Source organism: Falco cherrug, chromosome 13 (genome assembly GCF_023634085.1).
Source record: "Falco cherrug isolate bFalChe1 chromosome 13, bFalChe1.pri, whole genome shotgun sequence".
Taxonomy (NCBI): Eukaryota; Metazoa; Chordata; class Aves; order Falconiformes; family Falconidae; genus Falco; species Falco cherrug.
This window is the reverse complement of record NC_073709.1, coordinates 6,109,057-6,135,380: the sequence shown is the minus strand read 5'-3', so window position 1 is coordinate 6,135,380 and position 26,324 is coordinate 6,109,057. Positions and strand designations below refer to the sequence as shown.

Sequence of the window (26,324 nt, the reverse complement as noted above, 5' to 3'; positions counted from 1 at the left end):
CACACACAAAACATTCCCCTCAGTGCTGTTGCCACTACTCCTTTTTTTTTTTTTAGTGATAATTTCTTCATTTATAGAACGCCTTTTAGTCCTGTAACACACTACAAATGGCATAGATTGATTGTCACCTAACACCTAAACATGCAGCTGATTAATGGTGCAGAGTGAGGCTTTACCACACTTCAGGAAGAAACACGTTTCTGATTACAATGGTAATTTGGAAACAGTACAATCTAATCATGGAAGCTGGAATTTGCCTGAATTATCTGGACTCAAGTGCCTGTAAATTGCCATCACTTTGGTTTTGTTGTTACTTACGAATCTTGATAGTGGTTGGATCCTTAGCTGAATAGCCCCAGTGATCCCTATGTTGTTCTAGGAAATTCTTGGTACTGCGTTGGGTCACTTCTGCTGCAGGAAGAGCTACCTACTGAACTTAGTTATGGCTGCCTGCAGCACTTCCAGGGCCAGAGTTTGCTGGGGTCAGCTTAAAAAAAGAAAAGGGAAAAAAAAAAAAAAAAAAAAAGCTGTAAGATTTCTGAGGGACGTGGATCAAGTTCTCAGTGTCCTAAAAATCTTCCATCAAAGCTCCAAGTTCACTCAGTGCTGCTTAGGTTACAGGCTTTGCTATGTGGACACAGATTAGCAAGAAACTCTTGATTGTTGGGTATTAATCATGTTACACAGAATTGCCACTTCATTGAGGCTTACTTGAATATAAAATGTAATAGTTCTGTTGTAATTACAAAGATGTTCATATAACAACCCTTGCACTGGGAACTTCAGATGTGGTTTTAAAACACCATCCCTCTTGCATTTGTCAGGTGTGCCAAAAGCTATTGTCAATTACATTGAGGTAAATTTGAGCAGATTGCTGTCACTAGCTCTGCTGTTTTACTGTGGCACGTCTGAAAGACGAGCTTATTTCTATGCTTTTTAGAAACTGAAAACATTCTTCAAGGCGAATAATTGCTCTGGACACTTGAATACTGGTGGCTTTGATTTTGTTGGGCTGTAGCTAATGTAACTGTGATTCCAGACCAGTTGAAACCTAAGCTGGTGTGCTGAAGGTCCACCCTGCCTCCCTTACAGTGTCGCAGGAACTTGTCGCACACTAGTATAAGTAGGTTCAAGAACCTAAGTCTGCAGAAAAGCTTTCACATTGACAGTCAGACTCTTTAGATGTCTTACTGTGGGATTTGACCCATGCCAGTTCTAGGTGCAGTGAAGAGGACAGGGGTGTACAACGTGGTGAGGAGAAGGGTAGGCCAAGAGCAGTGCTAATTGAGAGGGGCTGGAAAGGTCGCATTTCTGTAGTCTGTGTTAAAGAACAGTAGTGCTTTTGCTCATGATCTTACTTCCAACCATGTGTGGGGATTTTTTTTGGTTTAGTGGGTTTTTTCATACTGAAGCACCAGTTCTTGTAACAGTGAGGTTTCTGAAATTCAGAGCTGTTGTTACAAACTCTCTAGCCCTGCTGGCATTGTGAAGGAAAGCCTGAAAATGTGTCCTAAACATGACATGGCTCCATTGACTGAGACTTCAAAAGAGTTCAGAAGGTACAGTTCTCGTAGAAAAGATACCCTCTTTTCTTAACTGGCTGCTAATGTCATGCTTTTTAAACCAATCCTCTGATATTTTTGGAATGAGAGTTGTGATTATTTTTTTAAAATGTCCTGGGCTGGCTAAAGTGGAGTAGAGGAAGTGGCCACAGAGGCAGCCAAATGGCACAAAAGATTTGTATCACTGTAGGCTCTGCTGCTGGAGGGTGCAGCGTGTGTGTGAGCAGCTCTGGCTGCACACAACCCCAGTGGAGCTTTAGTGTAGGTCTGGCAATCAGCCCACAAGCCTTAATCCTGCAAATATACATCACACGCTTCATTTTATACTCGTGAGAAGCCCAACCTAAATGAAATCCTATTAAATTGTGGGTCTAGAGCTAATTAAACATCTGCCTTTCAGTGATATTTTTTTTTATTATTTTACTGAGATTACATATAGCATATAGGTAAGTACGCATCTGTAGGATTAGTTCTATCAATTTTTTTAAATGACAATAGGCGAAACATTTGTTTTGTGTTTTTCTATAATAGGTCAGCATAATAGTGCTGATGAAAGAATCCATGTAACTTACCTAGTTTTACTTCTGTTTCAAAGCAAAGTGCGAGGTACAATAGGGCAGCTGGCTATTATCCATAGGCTCTTCAGCTCCAGTGCCTTTAAGGGGAGACATGAGCAAGATTGTGCCTTAATTATTGGCAACAACTGGCTTTGCTTTTCAAAGTAATAAATGGGGGTCCTTACAAAGTCTCTTCTTAAGTAGCTAAATGCATAATCCACCTGGGATATTGTTTTAAAATTCATTTCATCTTCGGTAATTTGATCAGAGAAAGAGTTGTATTGGTCATTTCTCTTGTGTAAGAACTGTGTCGCACCTAGGGGCAAGGAACATCTATTTTCGTGATTAATACCTGTGAGTTTCATGGCCTAATGAGAAAGCCCTAGATGTATTTGAAATGAAATTGCCATCTTTTCCCCGGCCTTCGTTCAGTTCATGTAAACACTTTGACTATGATCCTTCTCCATCTGGGTGCAAAGATCCTGTATTACCCACTGACACACCAACAACAGCATTTGTTTGCATATATCATTGCAAAATTAAGGTATGTGAGTTCTGAAACTAGCAATTTTAGGTGGACACCTGTATGAATTTGCATAACCATTACACTTCTCAAAGATGAATAGTCTCAGAATTACGAAAATAAAAGTTTATGAAGCATTTTGCCCTACTTTTCTTCTCACCTGTCTAACCTGACCAAGAAATCTTGTGTAGGTGTTGCATTGCTATAGTAAGTCTATAAGTCTTTTTACTGCAGAGTTCCATTTTTTGAAGTTCAGTCAGAAATGCATATGTACCTAAAAACAAATGGATAAAAACCACCTTGGAAATGGTGCAGGTAGGGATATAATATCTCGTGTAATACCTCAGCTTGAAAGGATTTTAAATGTCCTAGTCTTCCCCCTGCTCCAGTGAAAGCTTTAGGGTGCTTTATAATCTCTCACTGCAGTGTCCTCTTGCTTTTCACTTACATTGACTCTCACCTTACATACTACAGCTTGTATGAATTAAATTGAAGGTCCTTGGGAGGAAGGGCATGTTGTAATTCCCAAAAACCCTTACAGCTTTGCATAAATACTAAAATATTCATACTGTATTTGCTGGTGTGTTTTTATATTTGTTTTACTTCCCCTCTCCCCCTCCTGCAAAATCATTCACTGAGAATGCAACTTGTTGGGTGAGACACAAAAGAAGTGAAGGGAATAGAGTGGGGTGGGAGAGAAGGACACGAAGCCCCCATTATGATAACCAGGAAAAGCCTGGAGGTTGGGTTCACCTGTTGTGAGCTACTGGTACCATTAAATATTTATCCTATGGTGCCCAGAAGCCCAAGTAGCTAGCCAGAACTCTGCTGAGTTAGGCAATTAAAGAATGTGGAACAATAAAATAAGTGATATCTTCAGGAACTGGCAGCCTAAGCAGTGCTGCTATGTAATGTAGCATGTAGTTGATTTTTGATTTTTTTCTTTTCTTGGTTGGGTTTGTATTGGCATGGTTTTATATGATGCGTTAGTGTTTCTTAGCCTCTGTGGTGGCGAATGTCGTCTTCAAAAATAAGTGATCGTGCTTGTTCAGTAGGGATGCCCTGAGAAATGCTTTGAAGAGCTAGCAGTGGCCCACCTCATTCAACTCACCTAGGTGTTACTGTGGTAATCTGCTTGCGATGCTAGTAATGCCCAGCTGCCTAGCCACTTCTGTGCATGTCAGAACATGCAGGAACGCAGCTCTGTGGAGAGCAAGAGCCAGTTCAAAAAGTAAGGGTCACAGTACTGAGGAGCAGCCTTGGGTGGGATTGTATGGTGTGGTTCAGCACTTTGTAGAAAGAGTTGAGCTAACTTTGAGTAACTAATGAAGCTACTGGAAGATAGTTTGTGTAAATTCCTCAGTTGACAGGCACTTGGTGAGGAGCAGGCTGTGACAGTGCGGCTGTATTTTCACCTCGAGTAATGGCACCCTCCTGGGTAGCAGACCTCTTGTCTAGACTGGAGGTAGTTGGCTCCTGTTTGTGGCAAATGCCATTAAGATGCGAGCCCGTTAAACAAAGCAAGTGTTATATTAAAACATAATTGAGCTAAATTACTCCAGTACAAGCTGCGATTTACGAGATATAGTGTATCTATCGATGTCTATCAGCAGATCTATGTCAGCATAGCTATGTCACTATGAAAGCAATGCTGGCGGAGACAGTGCCCCTTGTTTTCATTTGGGATGTTGCTATCACAATTCATTTGAAGGCTTAATTTTTCCCAGTGTAGAAGAGGAAAGACTTCAAAGACTGTAGTTGCTTATACTTAACTATGTCCCAAAAGAAGGACAGAGCAGCAGAGAGAAGCAGAAGCTTTATTTTACCAGAGAAGAGGAAGCAGTAATCTTGGGAGGGTCTCTGAGGACTTTTGCCATGAAGTCAAGACCTGAAACTGGAAGTTTAGGGTAGGGTGGAGCTCCCCTCTTGTCTCGATGCATGAAACCTGCTTCTTGTGACCTATCACGTAAGCATGGTCTGCTAGTCACTTCTTCACACACATGCACTGTGCCCCCTCCCCAACCCCCCAAAAAAGCTTCTGCAAATAAAATAAAGCGTTCTTTCATGACAGTGGAAAAAGTGGAAGTATTTCACAAACTTACTTTAGTTAACAACTTGTGTGGTAGATTTACCATTCACCCCCCAAAATAAAGACTGGTGTTTCCACTAATTACATGATGATTTACTTCCTGGCAGGATAAATTAGCCCCTGCTGAGCTCCAGGCTGCCACAACTAGTCTGTTACCTATGCCTCAATGCAATGCTCTAAAGCTTACTTTAATATTTCCTTCACGAGTAGTACCTATCTAAAGGCTCCTAGACATAACCATAGACACATGTATTTTCAGTAGAATGCCTGCCTTCTGGGCAAGTATGAATCACTTCCTTTCTGTTGTGCTTATCTTCGATGAAAAGTAAACATGCTTACAGAACTTTCTTACCCTATTTCCATAAGGGTTGTAATATTACATGTGTATGCACACCTGAATGCACAAACATACAAAGTGAGCTCAGCTTTTAAAGCATCTGTTTATTTGATTGGTAAATTGAAATTTCCCTGAGTTCGATACTGTGCTTTATTCTCTGGGGGATTTTGAAAGAGTGTCCAGACATTCATGAGCTTACTGGCACACGTGGTTTTTTTGTTCCACAAATTCAGCTCAAGTGAGTATTTTCTCGCTTTCCACATTCATGTGTACATCTGATACATATGGGGTGTGCGAACATATTTGCTGCTTCAGTAAGAAAGATGCAACCATGGCCATGTTATGAGAATGAAAATTTGTCTGTTCAAAGCACTACTTAGGAGTGCCTGGTTTGGCAAAGGAAATAATTTTAAGTTGTGTCTGATTTTAGTTCTGGTCACTATCTTTTCAGCCTAGGTAGGTTTTGGCTGTTGCACATTTTCCCCTTCTCTTTCATCCATTGTTTTTTCTACCTACTACTAGTTGTTGGGAGACCAGCACTGGGACTGATGTGCGTCTAGAGGAAAAATTTGCACAGGGCTGTTCTCAGTAGCTTCCCAGATGTTCCTCAGTCTGGAATGACTTGCCTATCTTTGCTGTTCATAACTTACCAATTTGGTTTGACCTTTTGATGTGTATGGGGTACAGTGAAGCTGTGGTGGAGCCAAATTGTCTTTTCTTGGTAACTGAAAACTTATTTTCTGAATCTACATGGTGTGGTACACCATAAGTACAAAGCATTTTTTTAATGGTGACTATTGTGGTAGTGAAAGACTACCTGTCTAGTTCTCAGAAGTCAGAGTACTCATTTACAATAATGATGACTTAAATACAACAGGGTCAGAGTTCCGTTCCTGTCTCACTTCATGGTCTCTTAGGAGTCTTGTCTATGTTCACAGCTACTTCTTGTTGCTTTGCTTACACTTCCTCATGTGTCTCATTTTTACTCATTGTGACGTTGGTATCATTTGACATGCTTGGCCAGCATACAGTATCTATTACTTTCCACGCTTGGGCTTCTACTCCAGAACAGTAGAAAGAGGATTCCATCTTTCTGATGACCTGTGCCTTATGATTTGACTGCCTCGTATATGACTTCGTGCCTGCTCAGCTCATACAGTATTTACACTGTTCCTGGGTAGCATGTTCTGAGCTACTGTCTTTTTGAGTAGACATCCTGAGAGAAAGATGGTTACAAGCACTTGTAAAACAACTGGTCCTGTAGCATTTGTTCTCATATTCTTTCCATCCCAGCCTCCAGAGCAGCAATCAAAGCATGCTGAGCCTATTATTGTCTCTATTCTATTTTCTGGTTTTGTTTCAAGGTCTTTTATAGGTACCATATCTTCACGCTGCCACACTGCTGTCAGAAGCCAAGTATGATTCTCTTACTAATTTATTTTATTGCCTGTATTTTAAAACTACAGCATAGTAGTTTTTGCATCACATGGTAAAAGTATTTTGGGTACCTATTTCCATTTAACTGTGTGTAATGGGGGTAGAAAAAGAAGTGTTTGTGTGTCAAACTGGACTTCAGTTGTACTGACCTGCTATGATAGTGCATGCCAGCCCTGGCTGAGCCCAGGTTGTAAGCTTTAAAAAGTGTCATTTTGTGACTTCTGGCTCCTTCTTCCACTCCTGGACTACAAGTAACCAACTTGCACATTCAGGCAGTGCTGCAGCAGTTGCCCATTCTGTTTGGATGGATGCGTTTTCTGACATCAGTACTGTTCAGCTCTTGGGAATGAAAGCCTACATTCTGCTTCACTGAACACCCCCTTTTCACATGCAGCATCCTGAGGATGGTGTCCTTGTTCACCAGCTCCTCAGGAAGGCTGTGCTGCACTGAATTCACCATGTCTGTGTTGCAGTTTTGTCTGCTATTCACACCAGTAGTTTGTCTGTATCTGAGAGGGTCAAAAGAGATGGGGTCAAGAAATCCTAATAACCTCTGACCCCAGCTGTATTTTCAGCTGTGGTATCTTCTGAGCTGCTTTTCAAGTTTGGCTTGTACCTCCTGCAATAAAAGTAAGGAGGGGCTGTGTATAGTTTTACTGCAGTTTCCAGTTTCAACTTGTTTAACTTTACTATGTTAGTGCTTTCTAGGAAACACCTGAAGATACAGCTCTGCCACCTCTTCTGCCATGCTGTCTCCTGTGCCCGTACACCAGAACACCATCAGTTTTGATTCTGAATGTCAGAGGTCCTGTTGGTTGCTTTGGCTGATGTCATTGATGACATTAATATTCCTACGTGGCAGGCCAGGTCCCACATGGCATTCTTTGCCATCTACATCCACCTGCTGATGTTCACCATACAGTGAGGCGAACTCATGCCTGTATCTGTCTTTGGCAATGAGTGCAGAGACTGTTTGCTTCTGCCGAGTCAGGTATTATTTCTTTATGAATGCTTTTCAGTGGCTTTGCAAAATTTCTGTCTGTGCAAAAATGCAATTTACCGAGCTTTTCAATAGCCTCATGCTGCTTATCCAGTTTGTGGGTTCTGTGACTTCAGTAATGATGCCTTCTTCAGCATTTATTTTATTGCTTCCATTATTTTTCTCTGATGTGATGGGTACTTGGTGAAGCAGGTGTTGGCTAGATTGTTTTCAGGTGTAATGTCCCTGGAAGATATCAAAGTATCTCAGAAACATCTTGGTAATATCAGAGAGATTTCAGTCCTTTCTGAGCTTGGGGCTTTGAGTGTGTGCACGTGTATGGGTGCTGTTGTCTTCAAAGATGCTTATATTCCACTTACACTTGCAAAACATGGTTGATCTGCTCCCTCAACTTTTTAGGGACCCAAACTTTGACCTGTACAGGCCCTTACTGTTGGCTCAGAGAGGCATATGCTTGCTCTCTAACTCTGTGTATAGGTTTGCTATTTATACAACGTGGAAATGTGACTTAAGAGGGGAGGCTGAGAGAACTGTCCAAAACACCTAGTCTGGTGATTAAGGTGTTCACCTGAGGTACAGGGAACTGAAGTTTGCATGTCTGCTCAAATTGAGCAGATTAGGAATGTGAATTTCCTAGGGGAGTACTCGAACCAGTAAGTAGCTGATTACTCCAGGGACTTTCCCTTACTACTTGTTTCTTTGCGTGGGGAAATTGGTCTGAATGCTGAATTGCTTTGATGCTGGAAGGAAACTTTCACTTGATGTTTGTGATTGTGGGGGATCATCTTTGTGTAGAGACAGAGATGCTGAAATGCCACTAATGCCTATATGTTTCATGCCTGGCCAGTTTAGGAGACTGGTTCTGGAATCTTCCCTGCTTAGGTGTGCCTCTGTGCTTGTGGAACAGCTTGCATCCCTGTCTTTAGGTGTTGCAATGCTGAATCTGTAAGAGGATAGATTTTTTTTTTTTTGCAAGAATAGTGCTGCTGCATTCACGACTTCACTTGTTTAGGTGGAACAGTGGCTTGCATGCTGAGTTTTTTAACCCAGTGTTCTTTCTCCTTGGTGTACTTGCAGATTGAATGGTATGGTTGTTGTACTGCTGTGCCATTTCAGTTTTGCTTTGGCGGCTGCGGTGGTGCTTTCTTCTTTTGTGTAATGCTGAGGAAGTTATTGTAGCTTAGTACTTCCACTGATGACGTACAAGCATTTGGTGTTGCTTTCTTTCTGTGCACTGTTGTTTTGTCCTTGACTGCTATACTATTTCAGGCTTTACAAATCACTTGGTGCTGCAAAACAGCAAGACTCTAATATCACATATGTCCAAAAGTTAAAAGCAATTGTTATAGGAAAGCTGCAAGACCTCCAAAAGTAGAAAAAGACAGAGTCAAAACTGCTTGGAGAACTTTAATTCAGATTTCTTGTTAAGACAGAGAATGATGCAAGTTTTAATTAAATGGTTATGTGTTTGGAGTCCTCCTTGCCATTGTAACCACAGATTCTTTCCTAGATGTAGGTAAAATATATACAGTGCTAACCTGGTAAAATTATAAAGAGTTTAATTTTGCTGTACTGTTACTACAGGTTGCCTAACATAACAGAGTAATTCTGTGGTAAATTCAGGATATTAGCCTGTTTTCAGGGCAGCATTAATTGACCTTAATCATGTGAGAGGGTGGAAGAACTTAAAGGTTTGAAAAAACGTGCTTTGCGTTCGCAGGTCATGAATGAAAGTGAGATCTGGTGGCAGGGGTACAATATATGTGGTCATATAATCAAAGACACTTTAAAATGCTCCAAAGGGCCAAACTCAAGGCATTACTGGTGATCTTCATCTTAAGGTTTCTTAATCTTTTAAAGCTTAAAGTTGGCAAACTAAATGATTAAACTCATGTTGGTTTTAGTGAATCATTTCCCATGTTTTGAAAACAACAGAAGACGTGCTCTTTAGGTCTGCCCTATGGATATTCGCTGTTTGCATTGGTGGAATAATTGAAAGCTGCAGCAAAATGTCTGATGGCCTGGTAGCAGGGTAAAATGCTCTGTTTGTGAGACTCTTCTAGATATTTTCTGACAGTACGGGTAAGACTTAACGGTGTTGAAGTCCATTGCAAAGTCCAGATTGAAGTGTGCGGGTACTGCAGTCCCCACCCAAAGAGGATGCTGACAAGAAGCACAGGGTACGGTGATTCTTCCTTTTGAAAGAAGAGTGATCAGTATGTGTTGTTGCCCTCTTCCAGAACTGGGAAGGCTTCTGTTCAAGCATTTGCCTACCAGATTTCTGGTGAGAGTATTGTTCTCCAGTGGGAACACTGAGAAGAGCAGCTTTTTGTGGATTTTAATCTGCAGTTGGGATCTCTTAAGCCAGTGGTTAAAAGACAAAGACAATTGGCTTGCAACTTTAATTCAATTATGTTTCTTTTATCTAGATACAGCAAATTCAGTATGTCATATCAGTATGACAAAAACGGGAAGTGAATTATCATGAGCCCTAAAACTATTGTTGGGGAAGGAAAAGATTTGTAGAGGCTAGTTAACATACTTTGACAACTGTTTGCCAAAGCCATTTATTACATCTGCCTCTGCATTAGAAAGGGCACAATATTTCATTTTCTATTTCCTTTCACAAATAGAAAATTAATTGCATAGACTTGCACAAAGTGCAGATATAACTCGTTATGTATTGTTAAGGCTGTCTGTGATAAATTTATCAAGCTTAGACAAAAAGTACTCTGAAATCACAATGGATCCATCTTAATTAACGTTCTTTAAGTGACAGGTACACCTGTTTGGAAATGGGAGGTAAAAGCAGACAAGTTTTCTGGAAGCACAGTAATAATGGTCTCTGGTTATAGAAGAAGGTGGAACATATAAACTATTCTTTGATTTGAGCCCTGTTACTACCTTTCAGAAATCAAATTCAGTCCTGTTTTGCAAATGAATTGTTCCCATGTATCTGCAAAAAAACCCCAAAGATACCAGACTTATTTTCATGAGATAATGGCTATCTCACTGTTGACTAGTGATATAATCAAGCAGTTAATGGGTTCACCTTCACTCCATATAAAGTCCAGCTCTAAATACAGTTATGGCATATGCTGTTTATAGAACTCTTCAGGCATAAAACTGTCATATAATTGTTAGCTATCCATCGTATTTGCTGATACAGCTTATCTCTGGTGCCATGCTGTGTACTGGAGTGGTGCTGTGGAGACTGTCCTTAATGACAGTAGAAAGCAGAGGGTGAGCAGAAAAGGTGACACAGTTTACCGAAAAAACCAGCAAACGAGAAGGTCAGGGACATGGGGACATGTTACTGCACTGTGCTGAGTTGCCTTGGCAAGAATATACCACAAGGTAGAAAGATAAAGAAGAAATGGCAAGTGCTGCACTTGTGGTTGAAGGCAGCTAGACCTGCTGACGGGTACCTGAGCACTGAGAAGAGTTTTCAACACGATTGTATTTCGCTCTGGTTTCTTCTGGATTCAGGTTGCACCCTGGCCATAGACTCCAGGGGGGAAGAGGACTAATCAACCAGCAGCCAGAGGCTTTCACTGGGGCCTTGCATAGCTGCTTCCCCAGGGCCGAACGAGGTCTGGGAGAAGGGAGATGTGGTGAGCACCAGTGTGTGTCCATCACTGTCAACCTACAGCAAAACATTCGCCATAAAAAGACAGGCTCGATACATATTTTAAGATCTATAGTTGTTAAATTGTGATTTAGTTGTTATATTGTTATCTGCAGTCTCAGCTGTTACTCGAGCAGCAGAAAAGGTTTCAGAGACTGTCTGCTTTGAGCTACTCGTTACAGGCCTCACTTTCAGCTGTTAGGTTATAAACAGTTTTAAACTTCTGCTTTTCCCATGTGCTTTTCAGACACCATCCTCTGACCTACATTTCACCCCTTCCTGTACTCCTTTCTCCCACCTCTCTGAATTTTGAGAGTGCTGAGATCAGCCCTTTATTTTTGCCAGTACTTTTTAGGTTTAAATTCTAACAACAGAAAATAGAACTCAGTTTAATGTAGTTTCCTTCTATTTTTCTTGATGCGTTTGCCAAGAGACTCAAACTTTCAAAGAAAAGCAACCTGCAAAAGCCAGTTATTGGCCTGTTTCCTTGGTTGGTTCAAATAGTTCCAGAGTTTCTTGAGTTTTTCTGCTAAGCTATGCAGATACGAACATTCCTCCCTCAGTCTGAGCATGTACAGACCTCTCGGTGGTGGAGCATGATGGAATCTGTGTGATGCATAGTAATTCGTTCCAGTCGCAAGTGTCATTAACAGCAAAACTGTCTTACAGTTTTCGCCAGACAGGCCTCAAATAGTTTAAACTTTAAAAGGCAGATGTTTTGGTTTTGTTTTCCTGAAATAGCATCTGCTTTACTTTGTTCCTCAGATGCTCATGGGTTTAATAATGCAGGGATCTGTCTAAATTAGTGAGCTAAAAGTAATCTGGTGCAGAATAGCTATCTGTACTTTTAGGTTTGATCTGTAAGCTAATGTGTAAATGTAAAACTATCCTTCCTTCAGTCTACAATAGCACTGCTACTGGCGTTGATGGAAGGAGTTCACAAAGATGTCTTAGTGTGCTCACTATTTTAGTGATAATCCTGTTTCCTTGCTGTTTAGAGCTTCGTTACAGCCCTGTTCTGTAGGAAAATGTGCCCTCTTTTACGACCAATGTATATTTCCCTTCCTTTCTTCTGTTTCTTTTCCTTTATATTCTTCCTTTCCCTGCAGCAGCTCCAAATCCCACTCTCTTTGCTATTCACCACTGTCCCATTTTTTTTTCTGTTATAATGCTCTCAGCAGAACCGCTGATGCTGACCTCTTATGTGCCATTGTTATGCTTTGGTACTAACATCCCAAGGTAAGTGAGAGAGTTTTCATTTCTTGGTTGTTATTTGAGATTCTGACTTGGGTAGGTTTCATTGTCTTGGTTAAACCTCTGGGCATGAACTGAAGATTCTCTTTCACAGTCAAACAGCAGAAAAAATTTCAGACATCATAGAACTGGGATATGCCGTTCAGGCTCAAAAAATACATCAAGTAGGAAGAACGGAGCTCCTGGCTTTGAATTTAGTGTGTCAGTGGTGTGGGGCTTAGATTGATGATGTCTCAGCCTTATTATTCTCCTGCCCTTTTTGGTAGTGGCCATGTTACTGCTCTTGATCTTCTTGATAGAAGAGCTTGAGGTTTAGTCACACTCTGACCTCTGTCAGTGTCATTTCTAGATTAGATTAGAGATTAGGTTTATCATCTTTTTTATTTATTTTCTTATTCCATGCTTCTCTGGGCTCCACACGTTAGAGTCTACTGACTGCCAGCTTCTTTGATATCAATTTCAAACCTGTAGCTGATTCTGTGTTGTCTGAGCAGCTGCTCACTTTCAGTCAACAATTACCCAGAATTTTCTGGGATATACATCCCTGTCTGTTCCAAAATCTGAACTCTTTTCCTTTCAGCAACTTAGAAGAGAGTGGAAGGTGAAAGGAAAAAAGAAATGTGTGCGAGATCTACGAGTTTTTGTCAATGCTTATAGAGCTGCTTCCCCATACTGAATTTTTCTAAATGAGTTGCCCAAATCTTTGGCTTAAACCTTTGCTTACATCCAAGAAACAAGTTTTCTGTGTCAGTTACATTATGATAAATCTGAATACCCATTTCTGGTGTCCAGCTCTCAAAACCTTGATTCTTTTTAAAGAATCTTTGGAAAACAGAATAATTACCTGTTTGAGTAGTATGTACATCTCTGGCTTTTGTTGCTTGGATTTGTAGGTGAAAAAATATGGGTTTGGATCGTAGGTACCAGATGCAAGGATACAAGGGTAAGTTTATTAATAGGACTTGTATGTATCATACAACAAGGTGAGCTCACATAAGCCATGATTCAGCGTGGTACATGAAACATCTAGATAACCTTAAGCAACAGACTGATTTCAATTAGATCCTTATCAGAGTTACACTAGTCCATTTAAGGAGTAGAAGCAACAGCATGTAACTCCTGTGACACAGATTTCACAAACTGAATAGTTCGTAATTAATATTATGCAGAATTGTAAGGGGTAGAGCAGTGCACAGATACTCTGTGGTCTCCTCTCTGCATGAAATACTTGATACTTACAGTGAACCTTTAATGACTGGTCCATAGCCCACAAATGTAAGTGAAACTGAAAAAGATTCAAAGAAATTGGGAATGCTAATTAACTACCTACAGTATAAAATGGGTTGCTTAAAGTAAGGTTTTGTGTTTTCTGTCAGTTAACTAATCTCAAAGATGTTATCTTAGGCTGGCGTGTGTGTATAAATGTGAGGGCATAAAAGCTGAAACTTAATGTGATTTTTTTTTTTTAATCCAAATAATTTAACAAATATAAACCTTTATGTGGAGGTAGAAACACTGGTGCAAAAGTGCCCTGTTTCCATGTTGCCCATCCTTATTCCTTCATAGGAATATCTGAAAGGGACTGATGTCCCTTAGCAATGCCATGCTGTGGCGAGGTGCCCTCTCCCTGTTCCCTCCATGCAGGCCAAAGGCAATACTGCTGATTGCTGCCCAAGGTGGCTGGCAGAGCCATAGAGGCAGCAGAGGCATCGGCACCAAAAGCCTCTCATCTGCTTCAAGCTCAAGTAGCCTGTCTAGCTTAACCAGTTCAAACAGCTGGCTTGAACTCACCCGGCTGACTCTGACATGCATCAGAAAGTGAGTATCTGATCTCTTCCGCTGGCAGAAGAGTGGATGGGGAGGAACAGTTCACAGCAGCACTGTCCTCAGTTGGATTGTGAAGAACTTATCTGTCAATGGCCTAACTGTCTTCACAGGGTCTTTTATAATACAATTAAAGCACTACCTGTTGTGTGTGGACATGGCTGAACACAGAGAAATAGAGCTGCATCAGTCATAGCCACATCTGTAGGGAGAAAGATATTTCTGGATTGGACAGCTGTACTGTTAGAAAAAAAAAAAGTGAGAGCTCACTTTCTTTCTAAAACTAACCCCTCCTTTCCACCCCCTGCAACTCTCTGGTTCAAGCTGGTTTTCAGTAGATTATCTGCAGAGTCCCTACATTAATCCCTTTTTCTTCTGTGGTTAGCTTTCAGCTTTACAGATAACATTGAGAAACAAGTCACCATAGAAGTAGTAGAGTGGCCCAGGAATTTTTCTGATGTCCTGGGATGATCCAAGTCAGCTTGATACAAGGTATACAGAGAACAGAGGCAGCCACCAGGCTACGTGTTTTGGCTGTGAGTGAGGCGACAAGATTTCCTGCTGTCCTCAGAAGGGAAGCGGTTTTGAGAATGTACAAGAAGCTTTGTTTTGGAGGTTACTAGCCTACCACAATCCACTCCCCTCTACAGATGATCAGAATGAAGGGGGAGATTGGTGAAGACTTGCTTTATCCTACAGGACAGAGCAAGCTCCCTCTCCCTCTGTTTCACAACCAACTGTGATTCATCCAGCCATGTTTGCTTTCTTATGTTTCATAGAATGGATGTATTTCATGCTGAACTGTATTCAGAACTGAGTTCAAAGCAACTACATTTGATGGGATTGATTACTGGTAAATGAACCTTTTTCTGTTCCACTACTAAAGCTCAGCGTGTCATAGTTATTTCTTTTTCATTTTGGAAAGACTAGCTCTGTTTTCTCAGGCAGGAAACAAAAGCTTGTGGTACAGAACATATTTTTTGGAGCCTTGACTCTATAAATAACTCTTCTATAGAGCACCTAAGATATGCCAAAATACCAGGTCTAATGTGAGCCATGGAGGAAGTTTATGCAGAGCTGCTTAGTAATTTGACATTTGCGTCAATGCTCAGTGTGCTGCTTCACTCCACAATATATCAACAGAGAAGCCACGCAATTTTAAGTGCAGTATGACTGCACATTCTTAACTTTGCTGTGTTCGCAGCAGGACTAGGGTTGTATTTCTGAACCTGGGTTCAGAGGGACATTTTAACCTTCTAGGTGTGTACCTCCACTGAAGTTATACAAAAGCTGGAATAAGATGTAGTGTTACTATGCTGGACTGAAAAAAAATTAAAATGTATACCTATGTCACTATCCAGCAGCCACCAGGATAAAGGAAGTTGTGTTCCAGTTGATGCATGCAACAGCATCCTGTGGTGGAGAGAAGTGGTGACTGCACTTCTTTGCCTTTTGGGCTAGCTGCCTTCAGGTATTTTCTATCAGAATCCGTCTTCAAAACATTTCTTGTCTTCCATCCTCCTCTGAAGTCTCCTTTGTCTTCAGGCTAGTTATTCTTCAGGAAGTTCTTCAAGTTTCAGAAAACACCCAGGGGATAGTTGGCAATCCACTGGAACTGAGGAAAGCTGAAATCATGACTTTGCAATATATTTCTGAGAAACTAACTTTAAGGACTTATTCATCCCTACTGCCTGTGTCTGGAACTTGATCCGGTAAGCATAAATGACATACAAGCAATGGAGAAAAGGTTGTACTCAGAAGAAGTGCATTTTTTCTCTTTTCTTCTTTTAAAAAATAGTTGTATCTGAGACTCGAAATCACTGATACCACTGCAGGGTCACCTCAGATGTTTTTGGTGTCCTGATGTATTTTTCTTTAAAAGCTTAAGTTTTTGGAGGATAGATGCTTAGCACAGTTTTGTTTCTTAGCTCAGGAAAATGAGACCTCCAAAATCACTTATCACTGTGTTCAGCTGCTCTTTTTGTTTTACTTGCTGTTAAAAAACTGTGTAATGTGGACTGGTTGTACCTAAATAGTCAATAACATTTTCATTATTGGTTTAATTATCAGTTTATTGTGGCTGTCATGAAAACACCAAAGCAATGAGTCCTGTGTCATGCTGCCAAGGAAGAGCAGGGCCTTACAGGATGAGTTAATGGGGGGGTGAAGGTGAGAGAGGACCTTCTGGGCATGTGGCTGTTTGTGTGTGACAGTAGTGATGGCTTAGTAGCAGAACTGAGGGTGCTGGGGCTGTATGGGAAAAAACAAGGGTGAGTGGGGAGGAGAAGCTGGAAGCTCAGAACAAGGCATTTGAAGATGATGTGATGAAACAGTAGGGGATGTTAGAGGAAATCAAAGCACAGAGTAAAATGGCTGGGGCAAAAAGCAAGGAACATTACCTCTGTAATCTGTGTGGGGTGGAAAGGACCAAGAAGAGCCCAGAGGGAAAAGGTGGGCAGAAAGAAGGGTTATTGTGTTACTCTGCCTGGAAATAGGTGATTAATATTTTATTATCTGAAACTAATTACTGTAGAAGAGCCTAAAAGGACAGAAGTTGCTTGACTAAATGTGGATGCCTGCCTTGCAGGTATTGATACCTCAGCTTATTTAAATTTCCTGTATAGTAGATGGGGGGGGGGGGGGGGGGAATACTGTTACATTTTCTTTCCGTTAGGTTGAGTTACATATCCAAGACTTGGGTTTTTTTTTCCCATGGTTTCTAAAGGGAATCTAGAAGTAGCACAGAGGTGGGTGGGCTGCTTCTGTATATATACCCATAAATATGTGTGTAAGTGTATATATGTACACTTATGTGAATATCTGAAGTGTGGTGAGATGAAGGGCCCAAGCCCTCAATCTCACCTGTGAAAAGAAGGCAGCATGAGTCCTGTGATAATGTTTGCTCGAGCACCTTTGTACCCTGGCCGCAACTCAAAATGATGGTATGGGCAGAGAGTACTTGTGCCCTGTCTGTCAACAGCACCGAGTGGCGTACAACCCGTCGGTGAGTGTACAGAGGAATGTCTTGGGGCCTACCAGCCATTGTCATAAATGCATTGGGTTTCTAAGGGCAGGGCCTTTACAAAACTCTGTAATAGTTCTGTGCTTTTTAAAATTTCTCTTCATTCACCAGGTTCTGTTATGCACAGTGTCCTATAAATTGGTGGTCAGTTTATGGTACCAGGTTGTTTTGTTTGGCAGTACTTAAACGTAAGCAGAGTTCTTCTGAAAATAGGATAACAACACAAAGGTTACCTAGCTCCTTTAAATAGGTGGCTACTCGGACCCAAATTTCACAAGGAGCCTGCAGTGTACCTGAAAACTAGAAAGCAAGTGTCTCTAGTTGATAAAACCAAAACTGGAGGAACACAACACTCTGGTGACTGTAATAGTATGACTGTATTGTGTAATAACTATAATAGTGACAGTATCTGAAAGTGTAACCTTTAATTACTCTGCCTGTTTCTCCAAACTCTTTAGGAAGGAAAAATAACACCCATTTCACACATGTTGTGAAAATTAGATTTCCTCACAGACAAGAATGTAGGAATGTCTCCTCTAACCCAATATTTTTGTCTCTAAGGGTGACCAATAGCTGATGCATAAGGGAGAAAAGATAGTGTGGCAAGCAGAGGGGGACACTGTCTGGATTATAATTTCCTGCTTTCAGCAGTTTGTAGATTGGAATTTTCTGACTCTGAGTTTGCTTTCAGAGCATCTTCTGTAATAGTCCAGAATGGTGCTTTCCCTTATTAATGCATTTATCTGCTTTAAGATTGCTTCTGTCTTCTGGCATCTAGGTCTTCCTATTCAGTTTGGTGTTACCTGCAGTGCATTCTAGTTTACTTTAGGAGCCTAACAGCCATTTTCAAAAAGTGATATAAGAAACCAGGTCTTTTGAAAGTCATTGGCTATTATTGATGAGAGTTGAGTTCTGTAGCAATTTTTGGAAAAATATTGCCAGAATCAGTGTGGGGTTTTGGAAATGAAGGTAGTGAATCCATCTGAACGCTGGTTTGTGTTTGGGGAGGGGGGGAAGACAGTAGAAATGGGATACGTTTAACTTGAAGTTATCCAGGATTTAAGTAGAGAATTTGCCATGTGACACTAGAGAACTGAAATAAGATGGGCAAAGTAACTCCTCACTGTTCTTAATGCAGGAGGTGTTTGCAAGTGCCACTTTGCAGAGCTTTTGCATCAATCTGCAACACATCTTTGACCTGGCACAAAGAATCCTGCCATCTCCAGGAGAGCAGCGATGACATGGAGGGGACAGAGGGTCACAATCTGATGAAAAAAACGTCATAACTGGCAAGTTTGCAACATCAGAACCTGCTGGTTGCAAAGGAAAAAAGCACAGGCAATAAGGACACATTAGCAGCACATACCTCTTACATGAGCCAAGTTACCACTAACTTCTGCCATGGACAGTATCCCAATTGCTGATCAAACTCTGACTTACCTGCCCTATCTAGAAGCCTTTATTTTTTTCCACAGAGGACAACCAATAGACCATATTAGTGAGTATAGCAGATATCAGATGGTCTCTCCAGCAAAACTCTGGCCTGCTGTACCTCTGCCTCTGTTATAGGCAGAAATGTTAGTTTCTTTAACTTTTTTAGGTGGTGGTTGTTGGGTGTGTATGTATGCCTGCTGTTCCCCTTTTCGTACTGACTTCTCTCCTAGCGCTTGCTAAAAGTAGCACTGAAATCAGTCCAGGTCCCTCAACTTCTCCCGAGGGAGGATGTGGAGTGAGGTGAAAGTGTCTACCACAAGTACATAATTTTCTTTTCACTTCATTGTTCCTTCTCCATCTGACTTGGCAGGTGTGCTGAGCGGGAATGGTGTGCAAATCGATCCCGAGGCAATCAATGACACGGCAGCTGGCCAGAGCTGAACACCAATGCGTTGATCGCCTCCAAATCAATTCACACACTGCTCTTGTTCAGGTTACCTGCCATTTCAGAAGGAGGGAGGGATGGGGAAGTGAGAAGAAAATTGCACAAAAAGTATTCCGGGACCTTTCTGAATAGGCCACTTACTTGCAATCCTTCCTCTCTTGTACGTGCATTTATACTAGATGTAATTATGTGATAAGGCTACAATGCAATGCCTTGTTTGACTTAGATGTTGCTCAAAGGGAACAGAGCAGGGCCCTGGAGAATGACTGGCAAATTGTGTGGAAGAGACGGAGCAGTCCTGCATCTTCACTGTTTTCCACCTTGTGTGTTAGGTATTTAATCTAGTCAAGCATTGCTGCTTGGATGCGTGCAAGCTTAAATAATCATGCAGGGCACTGTGCCACGGGGAACTGTGGCTCCTAATTTCTGAACACTCTTCAAGGTGAATGTTTTTTGTTTTGCTTTAATAAGCCAGAAGTTGTGCATGTCGAAAGTGCCTTTTGTACAAAGATCTCAATTTACTTGGCAAACTTCCATGCATTAAGTCTCCCTGCTTTGCTGTCAAGGAGTGAGGTATTGCTATCTCCATTAAGAGCAAGTGAGCCAGGAATAACTGCCTATCCTCTTCGCATTGCTACTGCTTCCTTTCATTTTCCTTTCTTCACATGGATACTGGCCCTTAATTTAGAGTGTAGATCGTTGGGGCCAGAGATGGTTCTGGCTTCAACAGAACTGGGATGGTACCTCATCCCCATGCCAACACAAGGGCCTCTCCCTTTTTCTTCTCCTGCAAGTGGCTGGCTGTTACCCAAGTCAGTGCTGTCTTTAGGGATTCTCTGGTCTGTGCCACAGTTGCCATGGTCCCTAGGGAAGCAGTCAGCAAATAATTTAGGGGTAGGACCACCCAGCAGCCCCTTTTCCTTGCCTGTCACTGACATGAGACCCTGGCAAAAGGCAGTCTTGCGTGGGAGCTCGGATACATATACACAGAGGATAATCCAGCAGGGAACTCAGTCTTACACAAAGGTGGCCATGAATCGGGTCCTTTGGCTTCATATGCGCTACATGTTGACTGGGGGGGATAAATGCAGATGGCTGAGTTGATTGCTTAAAGCAATGCTGAAAGGCAATGGCAGATCTGTGAAAAGACTTGAATATCATATGCTCCAGCTCATGCCTTTTCTTCGTACAATAACACCAGTGTTGTATGATTAAATATGTTCAGAGACCACCACTGTGTAGGGCTCTCTGTGTGTCCTCTTACAGTTTAGGGTACCGCGAGGCCCATGTGGCATAGGAGCTGTATTCCTCTTACAGCAGAAGGTAGTAACAGTGTACTCAAAACAGGTATGGCCACGTCAATAAGGAAGAGCTAGCATTTATTTCTTTTATTAGCCGTTAATTTTAAGGAGTGCTGATGTGCTTGTCTGTTTTCAGTAGTCCAACTGCAGCTAATCGTAACAGGAAGTAAATATTGGCCACTGCCTTAGGAACACATCAGATCACAAGCAATTTGTGGCAGAAGTTGTCTTTTTGCTCGGCACCTGATGTCATGAAGCCTTATTTCTAGCTGGGGAACAAGAGTTCAAAGGTTGCCTGTCACATATCCCCTCCTGCTCCCAGATAAAGCTGGCAGGTGGAGGCAGGCAGCTGACTGTATGGCAGAGCCCAGTTGTGAGCTGTGGCCAATTGCAAAGTATTCAGAGTGCCGTGGGGGAGGTCTAAGAAGAACTAAGTGTCTGAAACAGCATAAGCATGCTATTTCTTGTTTTTCTTTTTGAGAATGGTGTACTCTGTTGCTTTATGTGAAGTTTAAGAGCATAGAAGAATATCTGTTGTTTGTAATCGAGAGTTATGGTGGTTTTTTAAAAAAAATACATTTGGTAGTCTTCTATATGCCCTTAAAGTTTTAAATCTGTAAATGAGGTGTATATTTAAGGCAGGCATTGCTTTGAATTGATAGGCTGCACTAGAAATGGGCCATCTTCAGAAACATTGTGTGGGTAGTTTCAAAGTTTGTGAATAGAAAAGACTTCCAAGAGTCCAAATACCGTAGTTACACAATGTGTAGGAGCAGTGCCTGTACTGTGGTGTTGAAGTTAAGGAGATGGAGCAAGCTAATGGAGTGCTTTACTTGTCTGGTACTTGGAGTGATGCTTTTCGTCTGTAACTGATACCTCTGAATCCCAGACGGATAGATGTCACCTACTCAGCATGGGTACCAGCTGAATGTGCAGAGGGTTAGCGATAGGCTGCTGAGCTTTCAGTGCCATCTAGAATTTTTTTTTTGGTGTTAGCATTCATGAGAGAATCCTGTTTATCACCACTACATCTCTGCACAGGGCTGGCTGGCATTATCTGGAAAGGGGGCTACCATGGTGATGCTTTGAGTTGTATGCCAGGTTCCATGTTCACTATAAGTATGGGAAGTATAAAATAGCCATATATATGGCTTATGGAGGCTTCCAGCCCTTGGAATGCTCATGCAATAGACCCTTTGGAGCTGGAGTCCCAAAGAGTCTGGAGAGGGATGGTTGTCTTACTAGGCTAAGAGTCTGGAGATGCTAACGGTCATGGAAATCTAGGATGGGTGGCATGACCAAAGAAAGGTTCTCACAATTGCCTAGTTGTTGGCACTCTTGTTCAACACTCCAGTATGCTTCACGTGTTGTGATAGGGAAATAAAGATGGACACCTTTAAAATCTTAGGAATCATTCTTGAGGAGTCTTGTGTCATGAGACTTGCCCACATCTGACTTTTATCCAGATAAGTCAGGCTCTAGGGCATGTGTGCATGTTGAAATGTAACCTGGACCATTATCACTCTGAGCTGCCCAGCTCTGGTCCCCCAGAAAAGACTGTGGACCTTTACTGAGCAGCCTAGTGTTGTCTGGAGATGGGCCAAAGTCAGAGCATGTTGAAATCTTGTCTTCTGGCCCCCTCTGGTTCTCAGGGGCTTGAGCTGCTTTCCTGGGGTCTGAGGAACACTGGTACTGAGGAACAGCTTGCCCAACAATAGAGCTATTTACTGTAACTCCAGCATTGCGGGCTGCTATGGGTCGCCCCTCAGAAGTGGGGGACTCCTGTGGATGCTGAATCTAAGCTTTGGAGGTGCTGTCATGGCAGGGAAAAAGCACCATCTAGGCAACACAGGCATGGTATTTTTTCCAGTAGAGATACTGATGGGGTTTTTAACCAATGTTGGCTTTGTGAGACTTAACTTTTTACAATAATCTTCTAAGATAAGTATTTTCTTGAACTTGAACCCTTCAGTTATGGCTTTTGTTGGGATCAGAAGGTCTGTTTGGTGTATTTTCCCATCCCTAGGGTGTGGCAACGTAAGATAGCAAGACATACTGATTGCTACCTTCTGATCACACCCTTAACTGTTCCCATGTTTGGCTGTTGCTTAGAAGTAAAAGCCCAGATTAGTTGTGGTGGGCTTTTCTTTTTGATCCTGGACAAGATGTATTTCTTTCTTCTTGAATGTGGTTCCTCTGCTGTCCCACTAACACACTTGGCTCCGACCCAGAAAGGCGTCTGTATTCTTCTCTACCTCTCCTGTGGCCTGATGGAGCCTTTCCTCTTGCAGCCCTTTAGTGAACGACGGCAGGAGGCAGGCAGGGAAGAAATGAAAGGAGAATGGCGGGGGCGGAGGAGGGAAAAGAAAAGCCTGATAAACTTATAATGTTCAAGTTCTGACTTTGGCCTCTAATTTCTTCAGCTGGGAGCTGGTCCTTGAACCCTCATAGGGGACCTCTGTAGCTCCTGGCTTCTCTCATTATTTCCCCCCCAGGGCCTCTCAGCTTAAATTGCCACATTTCATTTGTCTCGCTCAATCTGAGCACTGACACAGAATGGAAATGCAATGCCACCTGACCCGGCTGACCGATAATGGCTGGGAAAATTGTACATTCATGTCCATAATCAGACTGAAGAGATGCAAGGAAATAAAACTTCACCTGCTGCAATCCCAATTATTTCTTGGTCTTATAACCTGGCATGGGAGGGTACGCTAACTTTAACGGTCTTGCATGGTGCAGGCGGCGGCTCCTGCGTGCTGATGTGTGAGAGCTGTCGGGGTAAATGCGGGTGGCTGGGGGAGTGCATTGCATGGACGTTCTGTGGGCCCCTTCCACGCGTGTTTCCAGGGCAGTCTTCCTTGTGGGCACATCCTCCGTGGAATGTGTCCGAGGGTGCTGTGGGATGGAGGGCTGGCCTTGGGCGCTTCTTCCCAGCAGTGCCAAGCTGTGGAGCGCAGCAGGGTTACAGCTGGGGCCTGGAGAGACCCGTTTGATCTGCTGGTGTTCACTTGGAGGGGGTTTGCAGTTCTGAACCCAGGGTGGGAAATGTCCCTGGGCTCCCCGAGCCCAGCCGTGGCTATTGCACCGTGAGGTACACCCCGACTCCGTACCAGTTCCTCGGGCCAGCGAAGGGGAGAGGATGAGCTGCCATGTAACTGAGCAGTGTCGGTATGCCTCCCGGTGCCGTTACGCTCCTACGGCAGCCAAAGGAAGCGGCGGGGGGGGGCGGGGGGTGGAAGAACTTTGTGCCCGGATTTACAGCCTTCAGCTTGTCCATCCGTGTCGTCCTTCAGCATCATCCAGCCGGAGGGGGAAACCCCTCCGCGGTGCGAGCAGTAGCGAGGGGCCCGCTGCTCGGGCTGACGAGCCCCCGCATCCCGCCGCAGGCCAGCGGCCCGGGGCGGCAGGCGCTGGGGGGACGGGGCGCCCGGCGGCGCGGGGGGCAGCGCGGGGCCGGCAGCGCCGCTCTCTGGCCTCACGGGGGCGCCGCCTGCCCGCGGACGCGGCGGCCGCGGCGGGACAAAAGGCGGCGGCACCGCCCCGGGCTGGGGCCGGCCGGGGGCCGGGGCAGGGCGGGCCCGCGGAGCGGCTCTGCCGGCCGAAGAGTGCCTGGCGGTGGCGGAGGCTTCCCGGTGATTCATGCCCGCCGTTTGCAGCTGGCTGGTTACATTATTGAACCCTCCCGCCGGAGGAAAACCCCGAGAGGGACGGAATTTTTTCAAGAGCAGACGAGCGTGATGCTTTTGGGCAGGATCCCATCAGCAGCTGCTTTGCCAGGCCGGAGTGGGCCGGGGAGGGAAATCGCTTGTACTTTCGTTCCCCTCTTTGATCCCAGCCGGTATGTAAAAGAATTGCAATTACGCTTAGGCAGCACCTTTTACCCCCCAAGCATCCAAATTCAAATGTAAACCTGAAGATCAGCTTTTTTCCTTTTACTTTTTTTCTCCCCCCCCCCCCCTTTTTTTTTTTTTTTTTTTTTTTTTAAATAAGATCCATGTTACCGCGTGGGCGCTCTGGCTTTTCCCTGGTCTTCCCTTTGGATCTCCCTTTTGTTGGTTGTATGGGCTGAAGTCCCCTGGGTGGCAGCTCGAGCTACTCATTCATCATCATAACAACCGTTTAGTGTAAAATTAACAACAACTTAACTACTACAGCAATAAACATGGTCCTGCATTACCACAGATTGATGAGGATTACTTAGTTACAATCAGCTGGGGCACAGCCAGGAGAGGAGAAAGGCTGCCAAATCAATAGCTTTCCCAAAGTTTAAAACTTAACCTCCTCCGTTTAGTGTTGCTGATGCTCGGGAGCTTGTGGTGGCTGGGTTGGGAGGAGGAAAAGGGAGGGAGGGGAATTTCTTCCCCCCACCCACCGGAAAGTTGGCACTGTAGTATTTGCTTTGTGGGAAGAAGAGTACAAAGTCTGTTTCTTCGCGTGTGTATCTGTTTGCACACCTGACTTCTTCAGCTTCTATCTTGAAAAAGGTCCGATTGGTTGATTATCTAAATATATTTTGCCTTTAATTCCTGCACCGTTTATATTCGCGGCTTAACCTTCTAAAATGCAGCAGCTGACCCCTAAACGGGCTGACAATCGATCCCAAACAACAATGCTTGAGAGAGAAGTGTTCAGGCAAATCGGACGGACTCGACTAATAAAATATGCTGACTATCTGGCTCTTGTTTCCCATGTAAACTCAGAAATGCTCATCACAAGAAACAAGATACAAGGGGAAAATAGTTAAGTACACCTAGAGCTGCATCCAAACAAAAGAAAAGGCCTAAACAAACCCAAGGTTTTCTTTTTCTCCCTGAGCCAAGTAATCCCTTTGATTACATCTAATACCTGCCAAAACCCAGATGGTATGCCCACCCATCTCACAGTGTGATAATGCCACATTGTGAAATCTACCCATTAATATTAATTGTCAGCTAGAGAATCTGTCTGAACTACTAAAGCTTGAGGTTGCCTTGAGAAAGCAGGGCATGATTTAGCAGGGATTTAAAGATAATTCTTATTCTTTCGTTCTCTCTCTCACATACGTAGAATGTTAAACAACAGCCCTAGAATGTGATTCCAATTTCTGCTTCTCACAAATCTGGTCTTAAACCACTGTGTACTTGGGGTCTCCACCTGATGACCAAAATATTACCTTAGATTGCTATGGGTGTGTAGGCTTCGCATAGGTACACTATACTGTGCTGCCTGAATCCTGACTCCCTGCTCAAGACAGATGTGCCCTACCATGCACATGTGACTCTTCTTTCTTTCCGTTGCTTCCCAAATACCCTCTCAATAATGGACTTGGAAATCCTTGGGAATTACTAGAAAAGTCTTTTGGAAACTATTTTTTTCAATTCTATTAGACACGTTGCAAACTCAGTGGTCAAAGACAGTGGGAAAGGAAAGAGAAAATGAGTCTAAAAAAAACCCCAAAACAACCTGTAGTGTAGTAAGGGAGCTGCCCTCCCCAAATTTTGAGGAACTACAGCTGGGCCTAAGACAAAACGGTCCTCCGATCCACTGAAAAGAGAGAAAGAGAAGTGTGAGTGAGAGGAGGCAGAATGAATATGTATTGCCATACATCACCTTAGCTCTTGCCGGCTCATTTCAAGCCCTTTTTTTGGGATAATGGTAGTCTTTATTTGTTCTAATGGCTGGCTATTGTTATTCATCTGTAGGCCTCAAACACAGTTTTAGACTGATTGTGGCTTTGCCGACATGCAAAAAAGTAACCATGGGATCCTGCTGTGGCCCAGACACAACCTCACAGAGGCGGGTTCTGGTCTTGGACAGCACTGAACTGTCCCGGAAAGCAGTGATAAATCTTGATGTACGCTGCTCTCAGAACCGCAGAAGCTCGTGGTCTGTTGCTGGATATCACCAGTTTTACCTGCATGAGGGACAA

The 26,324-nt window shown here is 43.0% G+C and overlaps 1 protein-coding gene across 1 annotated transcript in view; it reads right to left on the bottom strand.

Annotated features, from left to right (window-relative positions):
* PAPOLG (poly(A) polymerase gamma) overlaps positions 1-24,057 on the bottom strand; it is a 64,079-nt gene extending 40,022 nt beyond the window's left edge. The window contains exon 1 of the mRNA XM_055725994.1: positions 23,615-24,057. Coding sequence (XP_055581969.1) covers positions 23,615-24,057 — 443 coding nt within the window. The remainder of the gene's footprint in view (positions 1-23,614) is intronic.
* Between the last annotated feature and the right edge of the window lie 2,267 nt (positions 24,058-26,324).